The sequence below is a fragment of the Sus scrofa genome, chromosome 3, assembly GCF_054392235.1.
Source record: "Sus scrofa isolate SSC_HxYL_T2T_F1_AM1 chromosome 3, Sscrofa_HxYL_maternal_Yorkshire_Landrace_v2.0, whole genome shotgun sequence".
Taxonomy (NCBI): Eukaryota; Metazoa; Chordata; class Mammalia; order Artiodactyla; family Suidae; genus Sus; species Sus scrofa.
Genome location: NC_139385.1, coordinates 15998672 through 16013315, shown reverse-complemented (window position 1 = coordinate 16013315; position 14644 = coordinate 15998672). Strand labels below are relative to the sequence as shown.

At 43.6% G+C, this 14644-nt stretch overlaps 1 protein-coding gene across 6 annotated transcripts in view; it reads left to right on the top strand.

Moving 5' to 3' along the window:
• TYW1 (tRNA-yW synthesizing protein 1 homolog (S. cerevisiae)) overlaps positions 1-14644 on the top strand; it is a 254780-nt gene that overhangs the window by 16095 nt on the left and 224041 nt on the right. For all 6 annotated transcript variants that reach the window (XR_014840300.1, XR_014840299.1, XR_014840298.1 and 3 more), the window contains exon 8: positions 9438-9555. Coding sequence is in view for 2 of the 6 variants with exons in the window: in XM_003481010.5 (XP_003481058.2) it covers positions 9438-9555 (118 nt within the window). In the remaining 4 variants the exon portion in view is untranslated. The remainder of the gene's footprint in view (positions 1-9437; positions 9556-14644) is intronic.

Sequence of the window (14644 nt, the reverse complement as noted above, 5' to 3'; positions counted from 1 at the left end):
ACAGACTCAAAGAATTCAGTAAGGTGGTAGGAGGTAATAAGGTAAAAAGTCAAAAGTCTTTGTGTTTCCAGATAATAATTGGTAAGACGCTATAGTGGAAGAGGAGACCTCCATTTTCAGCAGCCGCAGAAGACAAATAAGTATGTAGGACTACTTTTAAGAAGTACTCTTAAGTCTTTTGTAAGGCCTATAACCCAAAAGTACCCTGAGTGTAAAACTCTGTGCTGTCGAAAATGAATTTAAAATTACGATCTTTCTGGAGTTCCCGTCGTGGCGCAGCAGAAACGAATCCGTCTAGGAACCATGAGGTTGCGGGTTCGATCCCTGCCCTTGCTCAGTGGGTTGGGGACCCGGCATTGCCGTGAGCTGTGGTGTAGGTCGCAGACTCGGCTTGGATCCCACGTTGCTGTGGCTGTGGTGTAGGCCTGCAGCTACAGCTCTGATTAGACCCCTAGCCTGGGAACCTCCATATGCTGCAGGAGTGGCTCTAGAAAAGACAAAAAATAAAAAAATAAAATAAAATAAAATTGTGATCTTTCTTATTGCAGAACTTTGTTACTTATTTCCCAATACTTTGACGTTTCTGTGTTGTCTCTGTCATTTTTAGAAGCTTTTGTATTTTGGAAGCCCTGGCGGAGGAGCTGTGAAGAATGACGAGTGAGGGGATGTAGGTTCAGAGCCTGGCCCAGCCAGTTCGTAACCTGGCCGTCTCAGGGCCCGGCTTAACCTTCTCTGGTCTTAGTGCCTTTGTCTGAGACACATGGATCGTAATCTCTGCCTTTGTCATACTGTTGTGAGTTAGAGGAGAACGTGTACATGAAAGTGCATTGTAGCGACTTGGAGTTCCCGTCGTGGCTCAGCAGTAACGGACCCAACTAGGATCCATGAGGTTTCGGGTTCGATCCCTGGCCTTGCTCAGTGGTTTAAAGGATCTGGTGTTGCCGTGAGCTGTGGTTTAGGTCACAGATGTGGTTTGGATCCTGCCTCGCTGTGGCTATGGCATAGGTTGGCAGTTGTAGCTCTGATTCGACCCCCAGCCTGGGAACTTCCATAGGCTGTGGATGTGGCCCTAAAAGAGCCAAAAAGAAAAAAATGCATACAGCCTCTAAAAGCCTAACAGACTGAAATGGGAAGTAAATTTGCTTGGATATTTTAAATTTGCTTATGTATTCTGCTATAGGTGGTCATTTAGTCTGTTTCAGGTTTTCTCTTCTTGTCATTAGCACTAGTCTGAGACCTTTTTTTCTTTAAAAAATGTATTAATTTTTGCTTGTTTTGTGTTTTCCCCAAGTGGATATACTGGGTCAAAGCAAATGTATAGTCTTATGGCTCTTGATTAAAAATCTGAGTAATTTTCCAAGGTGAAACTGTCTTAGAATAGATTTCAGTATATGAGAGCCTTGATTTAGATTGATTTCTGTATCTACTAGGTTGAGAGAAGATATTTATTTATTTATTTGTTTTTTGTCTTCTTAGGGCCGTACCCGTGGCACATGGAGGTTCCCAGGCTAGGGGTCGAATCGGAGCTGTTGCTGCTGGCCTACACCACAGCCACAGCAACTCCAGATCTGAGCTGTGTCTGTGACCCACACCACAGGCCACACGGCAATGCTGGATCCTTAACCCGCTGAGCAAGGCCAGGGATCGAACCCGCGTCCTCATGGTTCCTAGTCGAATTAGTTTCTGCTGTGCCACAATGGAAACTCCTAAAAGAAGATATTTAACGCTTTATTTGCAGTGCATAAAGAATTTGGAATAACTTTTGTTCCAACTTTAAGATATGATTGACAAATTAAATTGTGTATACTTAGGTTGTACAGTATGTTTTTTTTTTTTTTTTTTTTTTTTTTTGTCTTTTTGTCTTTTTGCCATTTCTTGGGCTGCTCCCGCAGCATATGGAGGTTCCCAGGCTAGCGGTCGAATCAGAGCTGTAGCCGCCAGCCTACACCAGAGCCACAGCAACGTGGGATCCAAGCCGTGTCTGCAACCTACACCACAGCTCACGGCAACGCCAGATCGTTAACCCACTGAGCAAGGCCAGGGACCGAACCCGCAACCTTATGGTTCCTAGTCGGATTTGTTAACCACTGCGCCACGATGGGAACTCCATGTACTGTATGATTTTTTTAAGGTTACGATGTGATGATTTGATATATATATATACACATATATATATATGTATACACAGTCAAGTTAACACATCCATCACTTCATCTAGTTAACATTGTGTGTGTGTGTGTTGAAAACACTTAAGATCTACTTTCAGCAAATTTCAGGTGTATTGTAAGAGTTTGGAATAGTTTGTGGTGCATTATTTTCTCTGCTTTGTCATCTAATGTCCATTAGAGGGCACTGGAGAAAAAGCACTGGGGAAAAATTTGGTCATCCATGTAAATTATTTTTCAAAGTGAAATGATTTTGGATTTTATGAACTTTAAGCAGATGGCTTATGATATTTCAGGTTTCTCACAGACATTGCTCATAAAAATCATCAGATCTAGGGGGAAACATATACCTGTATCTCCAAGTTCAGTGCAACATGAAAATAAGCTACCCGTTTCTGTCATTATTATTATTATGTTATTTATTTATTTGGGCTGCAGGTGAGGCATATTCCAGGCTAGGTTGGGGTCAAATGAGAGCTACAGCTGCCGGCTTACGCCACAGCCACAGCCACACCAGATCTGAGCTGCATCTGTGTCGTATGCCACCGTTCATGGCCACGCCAGATCCTTAACCCCACGGAGCAGGGCCAGGGACCAAACCTGCGGATACTAGTCGGGTTGGTTTCCAATGAGCTACAACGGGAACTCTTGTTTATCATTATTATTAGGTTAAAGCCGAGTTTCCAAGTGGGTCTTGCGTGTTCATTTTGTTTTGGACACAGTATACTCAAGTCAGTGATGCATGTGTGCTGGGTTCTTGTTTTTCACATATTTATTCTATTTCATTAGTCATTTTCTTTGGGGTCCTTTCGCACATGTTCCTGAGCTGCTTTCTGCTTGGTCAGCATTATCGTCACACCAGATTACCTTCACTGTTCCTGTGGAGGAGGCAGAACGCTCTAGTACCTAAGAGCGTCAGCCGTCGAGTTGGGCCAGAGCCCTTCTCTTGCAAGGGTTCTTTTTGAATAACACTCACTAATGTCCATGGCATCACACTCTCTCAGCGTGTGTGTCTGGGCAAGTTGTTTCACCCTCTGTGCTTCAGTGGGAGATAGTAACAGTAACTGCTTTATAAAGTTGTTATAAAGATTCAATAAGTTAATCCATTTAAAGCCTTTATTTTACTGCCTTCCACATATTAGGTCCTTGATAACGAATAATTATTAGTGTCTAAGAAGATGTCCTCGGAGTTCCCTGGTAGCCTAGTGGTAGAGTACTCGGTGTTGTCAACTGCTGTGGCTCGGGTCACTGTGGTGGCACAGGTTCGATCCCTGGACTGGGAGCGTTTATATGCTGTGGGGGTGGCCCGAAAAAAAAAAAGATGTCTTCAAATGGGATGTATTTGGTGTGAGTAGAATACAGCCGTGGTTTTCTACCTCCCGCCCTCTGTAGCAGGTGCAAGATAGGAGTGGTAATTCTAGGGCCGGAGAGAATTGGGAGGGTGGGAGGGGTATTTAAGAACAAGAGAACTAGAACTTGAAACTCTGCAGAAGGAGAGGGGATGGGGTGCTAGAGGGACATGGCACTTCTGGGGAGCTCTGTAAGGAGTTTGGTTGAGAGTCAAGGAGGGTGTTCGTGGAGAGGTGATGGGTTGAGTGTCGAGAAGGATGTGCATGGAGAGGTGGCGGGGAGGAGGCAGGCAGGGCCAGCGTCCTGGAGGCCTTCTCACCCTCTCTGGGAGGGCAGGGAGCCCTGAGCTTTGTCCTAAAGGCAATGGGAGCCACGTGGTTTGATTGAATAGGCTGAGGGGGTTGAAGGTGTGGGGGGAGAGCGCCAGGGTAGCTTCGGAGGATTAAGAGAAGTCAGACTACATCTTGCATGAGCTCATTCGGTCCCCACAGGCGTCCCGCCGCCTGTGCTGTTAGCACCTCCACTTGCCCTGTTTACAGGATGGGCCACAAGCTCCGAGAAGGAAGCCAGTTTGTCCAGAGGCACGTGGCTGCCAAGTGGTGGGGCCAAGCCTAGGCTCCATCTCTTTGGTTCACTCTGCTGTGCTGCCTCCCTGGGGAGAAGTGGTTTCCAGAAGGGAAGCTGCAGAGTCTAAGTGGAGAACAAGGAGTATGGAAGCGGCTGGCCGTGCCGAAGCTGTTTGTTTTCTGTCTCTCATGTTGTGATTTGTCAGTGTAGAGCAGATTGCTACTTATCTTCTTCTCCTTCTTTTCTGCAGTAAATAAATGTTGCTAAAATACTCCCCACAGCGTGTTCTGGTTAAGCAGACAAACAGTGATATCAGTGTCATTAGTTGGGGAAATAGATGGCGATGCTTGGTAATTCCTCACCAGAGCAACGCTGCACTTTTCGGGAAGGAGCTCAGCGTGTCCAGTTCTGATTACAAGGTTGGATGGTACCGCAGCAGAAGAACATGAGGCTGGTTCTCCTTTCCTAAGTATTTTTAAGGCTTTAAGGGTTTAGTTCACCCACAAGCATATGGTAACATCTCTTCAACCCCAAGACCCTGCCTTTTAACCAGCCTGATTGAGCCATAGCCTGGACAGCCAGGAGCACTTAATAGTAAGGTCTGAAATTATTTCCCTGAGTTAGGTTATCCGAAGTAGAATCACTGGGCCAGAGGGAAACACTTTAAAGCTCTTGGCATACCTGGTCAAAGTGCTTTCCAAAAAGTTCGGAAAGCATTCTTAAAACCTAGTGTACACAAAAGCTTTGAGCCCCGTCGAAAATTGGTCACTTTAAAACTGAGCTATGACAGTGAGGGACATATGGGGATTCTGTTATTAAAGAAATAGGAAGCTCTAGAAGGGGAGTTCAAGTGCAGAAGGTGGAGTTTCAGATACACCCGAGGAGGGGTTTGCACTATTGAATGTTGCCAGATCTAGAATCTGCTTTCCAGAGCTAGAAATAGCTAACTAGTAGCTTTGAGGCATTTACTCTTTTTTTTTTTTTTTTTTTTTTTTTTCCCGCTGACAACATGCCCCGGATATCAATACTGATGATGTCAGCCTGGCTCCAGGCCCTCAGGCTGACTGTGTGGGAAAATGACCTCTAGGAGTTCCCTGGTGGCCTAAGGGTTAAGGACTTGGTGTTGTCACTGCTGTGGCTCTTCTGCATGCCTGGGTGTGGCCCCCCCCCCAAAAAAAAGTGACCTCTAGAGAACTAGAGAGTCCAAATCTGTGTGAACTGATAATGAAGGGAATCGCTGGATGGTAAACAAGCATCAGTGAAATAACCAGATAGACAGATTTGAACAATCAGTCAAAAAGACTTTTTCCTAGAAGCAAAAGTGGTAAAGAAAAGCCTGTTTGTTGCAGCACACCTGTTTGGCACTTAACTATCCAGGTGGAATTTTTATCTTCAAATCTTTCACGCCTCCCATTTTTGTCTTGTTTTTATCCTAAGCAGTGTTGGGGGAGGGGAAGGGCGAGGTAACTGATTTCTGGGATGAAGGTTTGAAAAAGAAATTAGGTGATGTTGTCTCATAGCTTTTTTTTTTCCTTTTAAAGAAAATTAGGACCACTTTTTGGTTCCCAGGATTACAGCAGATTCATATACGTCTGTCTGTCTGTAAAGAACTTTTCCCTTATTTATAGTCATTTTCCTTGGTGCCCAGGAAGCGAGCTGATGATCGGCTGTCCCTTTTGCATGTCAGGAAATAGCAGCTTGGAGAGGGCATTTGTTTTCTTTCAAGACAAGAGCGATGGGTGTGGGAGTTGGGAAGGGGTGGAAGTAGAGGTTGGAGACCAGGGAGACTGTTGAGTTTGGCTATTGTAGTTGTCCCTTAGGTGACACCAAGGCTGGGGGCTAAAGCAGGGGCCTTGTGGACGGACTGAATCCGTACCTTGGGAATTAAACGTTTAGAACTTGGTCACTCTTTGTCCAGTGAGTGTTTAGGAGGGGGAGGAATCAAGGTTGACCAGTTCTGGGTTCTTCATTTATCTCTGCCGTTATAGCCATTATTAAAAAAAATAAATGAAAAGTAAATAAAAAATTAAAATATACAGGTCCTCTGTCAGTTGTTACGTTGCTATATTCTAGGCAAACGGAAGAAATGCCTGCACATTGGAGATTAGAATTCGAATAAGAATGGGGCTTTGCACTTCCTTGGGGAGTGTTGTGAGCCGTTGCATTTCTTTTTCAGAAATGAAGTTACTGCTGCGTATGCAAGATAGGACTAAATTGCCATAGAGGGAAAGAATGCTAAATGTTTGCCTTGAATGCTCAGGACCTTTAATCATAGCCTCCCATCTCTTTCCCTGTAAACTCTGTGTCCAGATGATTGGATCTGGAGTAGCTGCACTCACATTTTATCAGAGATAATTTCTCTAGTGATGGGCCATGGACGGTGGTCCATGGCCATCCTTGAAGAGACTGTTCATTTCTTAGGGGTCAGAAGTTTGCGTTGAAAACCATAAGGAGGTGTCTGAAGCTCTGACCATGGGTGGTCCGAGGCCAGGGTCATGGGCTGGATCCAGTTTTGGATTTATGTGGTCTGTGGGGTCAGCAGATAAGCTGGCGATGTTTTGTGGTGACAGGTTTTTGAGGGCAGATATTGCCACCTACTGTTAATTCTTGCATGATTAGTAGGGAATTACAGCAACTTACTGTAGAATTACTTCAGAGACATCTAAATGCTCTCAAGGTCAAGGTTAGTTCATTTTGCTCTACCGCAAGCCTTCTCAAGTTCCCATCTTTGCTTTTAGGTCTGAAATAGACCTAAAAAAAAAAAAGAAGAAGCCAAACGATTCTCTTATTTTTAAATATTTTAACAAAATAATAACTGTAGCTTTTAAATTTTTAAAATGAAATGCCCAGCATTAAACTGATTACTTTCATAATGGATAAGAACAAATGATCGATGTTTGTTTATACATTTTTTTTTTCGTTCCATCTGGAAATGTGTAGTGGAGAACTCTTTTAACAGAAGCAAAATCGTTCATTAACTTTGCACTTTGATTATATTTAGTAATTTGGAAGGCCGACTTTGACAATGCATAGGGACCTGCTGTGGTTGGAGGTTTCTCATTAAGTACATTAGCTCCTCTATTTTTTTTTTTTGTCTTTTGTGTTTTGTCCTTTCAGGGCCACTCCTGTGGCATATGGAGGTTCCCAGGCTAGGGGGCTAATTGGAGCTGTAGTCGCCCGCCTTCGCCAGAGCCACAGCAACGCCAGGTCCGAGCCAAATCTGCAACCTACACTGCAGCTCCTGGCAGTGCTGGATCCTTAACCCACTGAGTGAGGCCGGGAATCGAACCCGAAACCTCATGGTTCCTAGTCGGATTCATTTCCACTGCACCATGATGGGAACTCCTCATTAGCTCCTCTAAAGTGCTTTTTCACTGACTTCCTATTTACGAGGAGTCCCTGGAGTAACAGATGAAGTACAGAAATTAACTCTGAATTTCACTGGTGTACTTTCTCTGCTTTTAAATGTTTTTTTAAAATGCTTAGTCTTGTTTTACATGTTATGCACATAGAGAACTTTGAGCAGACAGAGCAGTACAGCCGATCCCTAGTCCCTACTGCCCAGCTTCAAACATGGACCATCCTCTGTTCAGACACAGATCGGAGACATCCTGTCATCTTGTGAGGTGTTTCCATTTTTAGGCAGCAGGGGCATCACTGGGAGCCCGCCTCCTGATTCACCAGGGGCTGGACGTTGACAATGGATAGGCCTGAGGGTGGCTGGGGGCTTGGTGGTAAGGGCTCCTACCAAAGTGAGTTGCTTTGGATTTCTGCAGGTCTTAGCAAGGACTGATGAGTGTCTCCTCTGAAATGTTACTTTGCGTGTTGTCTTGACCTTGGAACTTCCCAGCTAGGGGTTGAATAGAAGCCGCAGCTGCTGGCCTATGTCACAGCCATGACAACACCAGATCCGAGCCATGTCTGTGACCTCCGCCTCCGTTTGTGGCAATGCTGGATCCTTAACCCACTGGGTGAGGCCAGAGAGTGAACCTGCGTCCTCGTGGATACAAGTTCTGAACCCACTGAGCCACATTGGGAACTCTGTTGAATTTGTTAATTAGCACTTTAGCCAAATGCCAAAAAGACATTGCGATACTTCCTTTTTTTTTGGCTACGACCATGGCATGTGGAAGTTCCCTGGCCAGGGATCAAAGTCACACCACAGCCATAACCAGAGCCACAGCAGTGACAACACTGGATCCTTAACCTGCTTAGCCACCAGGGAAGTCCAAGGTAACTTTAAAATATATATACAGAATTCCCCTTGTGGCTCAGTGGAAAATGAATCTGACTAGTATCCATGAGGACGCAGGTTCAATCTAAAAAGACCAAACACACACACACACACACACACACACACACACACACACACACACACAAATATGTATACATTTAATGAGATTTAAAAAGAGAGGAGGGAGTTCCTGTTGTGGCACAGTGGAAACTAATCTGACTAACAACCATGAGGTCGTGGGTTTGATCCCTGACCTTGCTCAGTGGGTTAAGGATCCGGCGTTGCTGTGAGCTGTGGTGTAGGTCACTGGCAGCTGTAAATCCGATTCGACCCCTAGCCTGGGAACCTCCATTTGCCTCGGGTGCGGCCCTAAAAAGGACAACAACAACAAAAAACCCCAGCATGATGCAGGGCCTGGTACAGGGATCAGAGTCGTGCTGTGAATTTTCTAGTGGCCGAAGTCAAAAGGAAACACAATCCCTCTTAGGTTATGCTTCAGATTTCTTTCTGTCACTGAAGGCAAATTTTCACCATGGGATTTTCTAACAGAAGCCTTTGGGGCTGCAGGTGGAGGTGGTAGCGTAACTTGGTTTCCGAGCAGATGGCTCTCTGGGCATTTTTGACTTGTTTTGGGGCTTTGCAGATGTTATAACCAGCAATGGCTATAATTTAGTGAAGTCCTGTTACATATCAGGCATTGTGCCCGGTTATTTGATCTCATTTAGTCTTCAATACAGTTCTGCTCCACAGATACTACCTCCCCCGGCCCCTTTCAGGTGAGACAATGAAATGCAGAGAAATAACTTGCTGAAGTTGGGTAGCTGCCTGTGCTCAGATGGCGAAAACTATTTGACATCTAGAGAAGTGGATTTTCAATTTATGTTGTGTGGGTGTATGTGTTCGAGTATGTGGTCACTTTTTCTGAGAGCAAAACCACAAAGACTCGGGCATAGCTTCAGCTCATCTCTTGGCTGGACATGGGGTCCCTTCAGATGGAACAGGGGTGTGGGCTGAGGGTCGTGACGAGCCTTTTTACCTGTGCTGCAGGTGGATGGTGGTTGCGCTGTCTTTTTCCCTGCATGGTACCAATTCTGGCTTTCCTTCTTTTCATTTTAATACAGAGAGAAAAGGCGCAGCAGGAAGGGGAAACTGGCGTGTTGAGGAGTGCAGTGAAGAACGAAGCCAATGAACCAAGAGCTATGATAACTCCCGCTCTCCGAGAAGCCCTTACTAAACAAGGTGAAAGTCCTTAGGAATTGTTACAGTCCGATACCCTTAAGTGTTCCAACTTATCGCTTCAAAGAGGAAGCCAAAAACTAGGGATTGCCCAGAGGGAAAAAGATGAAGTCTCTCTCTCTGTAGTTGGCTCAGCCACGGTGTGGTGGTGGCAGCTGTAGCTAAGTCACAGTCTTGTTTCTGTGGCTCACTTAAACGCTGGCTGCCTGGACCAAGTCTCCTCTCTGCTTGGTTTATTGGGATGGAACTTGACTGTCAGTGAGGCTCAGGTATGCAGATGGAAGATGCACCCATTGGCTTCTTTGCACATCACAGATTCTTCTTCTTTTTTTATTTAACAGCTGCACCTGCGGTAGGTGGAAGTTCCTGGGTGAGGGGTTCCCAGACCTCCATCACAGCCACAGCAACACTGGATCTGAGCTGCAGCTTCGCCCTACACCACAGCTTGTGGCATCGCCGAATCCATAACCCAGTGATCGGGTCCAGGGATTGAACTTGCATCCTTAGGAACACTGTGTTGGATTCTTGACACGCTGAACTATAACGGGAACTCCTACATTGTTTTATTTTTATTTTTTAAAGTATTCTGTTTTATAGTCTTTGTCGGCTTATTAGCTGTAGCACTGTTTTGTTATTTAGTGGTTGCTCGAGATTCTATACTATAGGTGTCACAGTATATCCGAGTGGAGGTTATACCACTTCATGTGGCAGAGAAGAGCCTTCAGTACGTCTGTTTTTCCCCCTTAACTTCTATGCAATTGTTATCATTCATTTTGCTTTTACGTATGTTTTAAGCCATGTACCACACTGTTATTTTTTGGTTTAAGTAATCAATTATCTCTTCACAATTTAAATAATTTTAAATGATTAGAAAAAATCTTATACGTTGACTCACGTAGTTGCCAATTTTGATACTTTTCATTCCTTTGTGTAGATCTGTATTCTGTGTGCTGGCCTTTTCCTTCTGTCTGGACTCCTTTTAGCATCACTTGTATGTGGGTTTGATGGCGATGAATTATTTCAGCTTTTGTTTCTCTGCGATAGGCTTTATTTTACCTTCATTTTGAAAGGGTTTTTTTTTTTTGTTATTTATTCATTTCTGCTTTTTTGATGGATAGTTTTTGATGGGTGATAGATTTGTAGGTTGGCAGCTTTTTTCCTTTTATATTGTCCCACTGTCTCATTGCTTCTCACAAGGGCTCTGCAGCCATCTTTTCTTTGTTTCTTTGTTCCTTTGTTCCTTTTTGGCTGCCCCAGGGATATGGAATTCCCGGACCAGGGTTCAGATCCAAGCCGCACTGCCACAAGCTAAGCTACAGCTGTGTCCCAGCGCGCCCAAGATGCTGCTGATCCCTTTGTGCCACAGCGGGAACTCTCCCCTCCCACACCCCCCGACCCTGGCTTTTTTTTTTTTTTTTTTTGGTTAAAAAACAGTGTAATTATATAAATATGTCCTCACAATTTGTTACATCTTATTGATTCTTCAATATAGGCATTACACCATTCTAGGTGATGTGATAAACAAGACATTATAGACCTTACATCGTACCATGGAAAGAAATGGTTATTAATAATACAATTGTAGAACTGTATTATTTAATTGTGCAGTTGCATTCTTTAATTATAATTATCATAAATTCTTTGATGGAGAGGAAGTCAGAATCAGATCCAAGAAGACTTCAGCATTCCAAGAATGATGTCAAATGACCCCTTTCATGGTGGATTATGCATTTATTTACTATGAGATATATTTCTTCTCCAGAGATTCCTTGTTTGTGTTTCGATTGTAGATTTTTGGTTTGCAGTTATTCTGAAGTTTTGATATAAGAGTTTATATGTATATGAGAGTGTTTTAAGTTGTTGTTAATTGCAAGTTTTACGTTGTTCTTAGTTGCAAGTTCATCTCCAGTGTCCTGCATTTTTACCCACCTCTTCTCATGATTTCTGATTTTGGTGGTGTGACCCTGGCTATTTTTAAGATTTTCTTCTAATTACTGATCTTGAGCAGTTTTAATTATAATATATCTAGTATAGTTTTCTTCAAGTTTCTTTTGCATGGGATTTGTTGAGTTTCTTAGTTCTGATTTTGGCCATTAATTCTTCAGATATTTCACTGCTACTCCCTTTCTCTCTTCCTTGGGGACTCCAATTATATGTATAATAGGCCACTTGAATTTGACCCACAGCCTGCTCTTTTCATTTTTTAAAATTCTTTTTTCTGTCGTGCTGTACATTTTTTGATAGTTTCCACTGCCGACTTCAGGTTTAACTCAGTTATCTTTATCTTCCGTTAGTTATATTCAGTGTAATTTCCAGCTTAGATGTAGTTTTCATCTCTAGAAGCTCAGTTTAGGGCTTTTTATATCTTTCATGTCTCCTCTTAACTTTTGGAGCCTATGGAGTACTTAACTGTTTTAAGGTCCATATCTGCTAACATCTGTGTCATTTCTGGGTCAGTTTGGTTGCTGGATTATTTTCCTCATTACTGGTTATGTTTTCCTGTCCTTTTGCATGCCTGGTAATCTTTGATTGGATTTTGCATCTAATTTTACCTTTTTGGGTGCTCAATATTTTTATATTCCTATAAACTTTTTTTTTTTTTTTTTTTTTTTTTTTTTGCTTTTTAGGGCTACACTCAAGGCACATGGAAGTTCCCAGGCCAGGGGTCAGACCGGAGCCATACCTGTCAGCCTACGCCACTGTCACAGCAACATCAGATCTGAGCAGCGTCTGCCACCCACACCAGAGCTCATGGCAACGCCAGATACCCAACCCACTGAGCGAGGCCAGGAATCGAACCTGCGATCCCATGGTTCCTAGTCAATTTGTCTCCACTGCAGCACAACAGGAACTTCCCTATAAATATTCTTGAGCTTTGTTCTGGGATGAAGATAAGTCACTTGGAAATGGCTTGAGCCTTTTAATCTTGCCTTTATGATTTTTGGGTGAGACCAGATCTGAGTCTCTCTGCTGTACAGCTAAGTTTTTCCCCACTAATGAGGCAGAACACTCCTATGTACTCTTGCTTTGCAAATCTTGAAGTTTTTGTTTTCTTCTGTGGCTGTGCCTGTGACATGCAGAACTTGTGTCACATTAGTGACCTGATCCACAGCAGTGCCAACACCAGATCCTTAACCCACTGAGCCACCAGGGAACTCCTGTTGAGGTTTTTTTTGTCTGACTGGCAGGAATGGACGTAGTTCCCAGCTGACTGTGAGCACCAGGTGTATCTCTGATCCCTTCAGATGGTTCTTTCCCATTACTGGGTGGTTTTTCTCTCACCTATACACTAAGCAGTGCTCAAGGAAAGACTTATAGGAATCCCTTGCAGACTCTTTTTTTTTTTAAATGGCCACATCCACAGCGTATGGAAATTCCTGGGCCAGGGATTGAATCTAAGCCACAGCTGTGGCAGTGCCAGATCTTTTAACCTATTGCATGGGGCTGGGGATTGACCCTGTGCCTCTGTAGCAACCTAAGCTGCTGCAGCCGTATTCTTAACCCACTGCACCACAGTGGAAACTCCTCTCTGTAGACTCTTTTAGTTCCGTCTCTCTGTAGCTTTTGTCCCTCCAGTACTTGATCCTGCAAACTTTAGCCACCAGGGCTCCCCAGACTCTACTTCTGTGTCCTCAACTCGGGGAAAGTAGCGAGCTCTGCCTGGGTTGCCTCTCCCTGCTGCACGGCCTGGAAGCTTTCAAGGCAGGAAGCTCAGGTAATGGTAGGGCTCGACCTTGTCTGTTTCCCATCTCTCTTGGATCATTGTCCTTTGTTGCCTGATGTTTTGTGTCTTAAAAACTGTTCTTTCATATATTTTGTCCAGTTTTCGGTATTTCAGATGGGAGAGTAAACCCTGTTACTCCTTCTTGGTTAGAGACAAAATCCTGCACTGTGATTCTTAGTAACTGCAGTGTGCTTTGTGGTCGGCTGTGGGTCTCTGCACCCTGTACGGTGCGGGGTTTTCATACCTACCTAAATGCAGAATTTTATAGAACCCTTTGTTTCTTGGGAGAGAAAGATATAAAGAACTTACAGGGTCTGATTTCTACAGGCGTGGTATAAGCAACATATAATGTAGGAATCCGAAAGGAGAACTAGAATTTTTCTCTGGGAATCTGTTAAATGCTTATTATTCTGTATCTGAGATTAGCTATTCCTTTGGACTTGTTTCGTCTTCAAGTAGAGATGCAGGGCTTTATTTACATGCAAGATGTTTACCTACATGTGGAAGAGGATAAAAGATGAAGCCCTGTAATGTTGCCACTAGAGACTTCTAATCCAAATTGACATTATTCCATTAATCATCGCACTGTGAATATGCATGTTTAACCAGCCACCGATCCACTTACGCCGTCATCCAGACTGTATTTCTCCATTTAGCTCATTTGTCTGCAAGTCAAGAGTCTTTTTGTGCCAGAGACTCATGGTAATTGTGGCTTATTACTTGAAGCCCTCCTGAGGAACTTTATTACTGAATGCTTTCTGAAATCAGAACGTTCTCCTTGTTTGCTCTGCTAGTTTGTTAAAATGGGGAAATGTGATTGCTTTGGCCTGGCCCTTCCATGCTTTTCCTACCTTATGCAGCTCAAAAGATTTAAATGGTAGGTCGTGGAACCGTACTGAGAATGCATGTCGGATTCTTAGAATTTGATTTTTCCACTTTTGGGGGCGGTATTTCTTTATTTTATTCTCCTGGTACCCATCTGATTCTTTATCTCTTCTTGAAGATTATTGATGAGAGTTCCCCAGTTGTTCATTTGAAGTGTATTGTGACTTGCTTTTGCTGGATGGCTCAGCATATGGTTTATTTTTTATAAATGTTCCTTGGGTCCTTGAAAAGCCTCCTATGGTTGTTGAGCGCAGTGCTCTGTGTTATTGATCAGGTTTACTGTGTTGCTTCAGATCTTGGAGCTCTATTAAGTTTTTGGTCTCTGAGATCTGTTAGATACTGAGAGGTCTTAGACTCTCTCCCTGTGATTTTTGGATTTGCCTGTGTATTTTGAGTCTGTGTTATTAGGTGCATACGTATTTGAAATTGTTTTTATCATTCTGGTGAATTAAACCTTTCGTGTTTTCTGCCATTGGGTTGCTT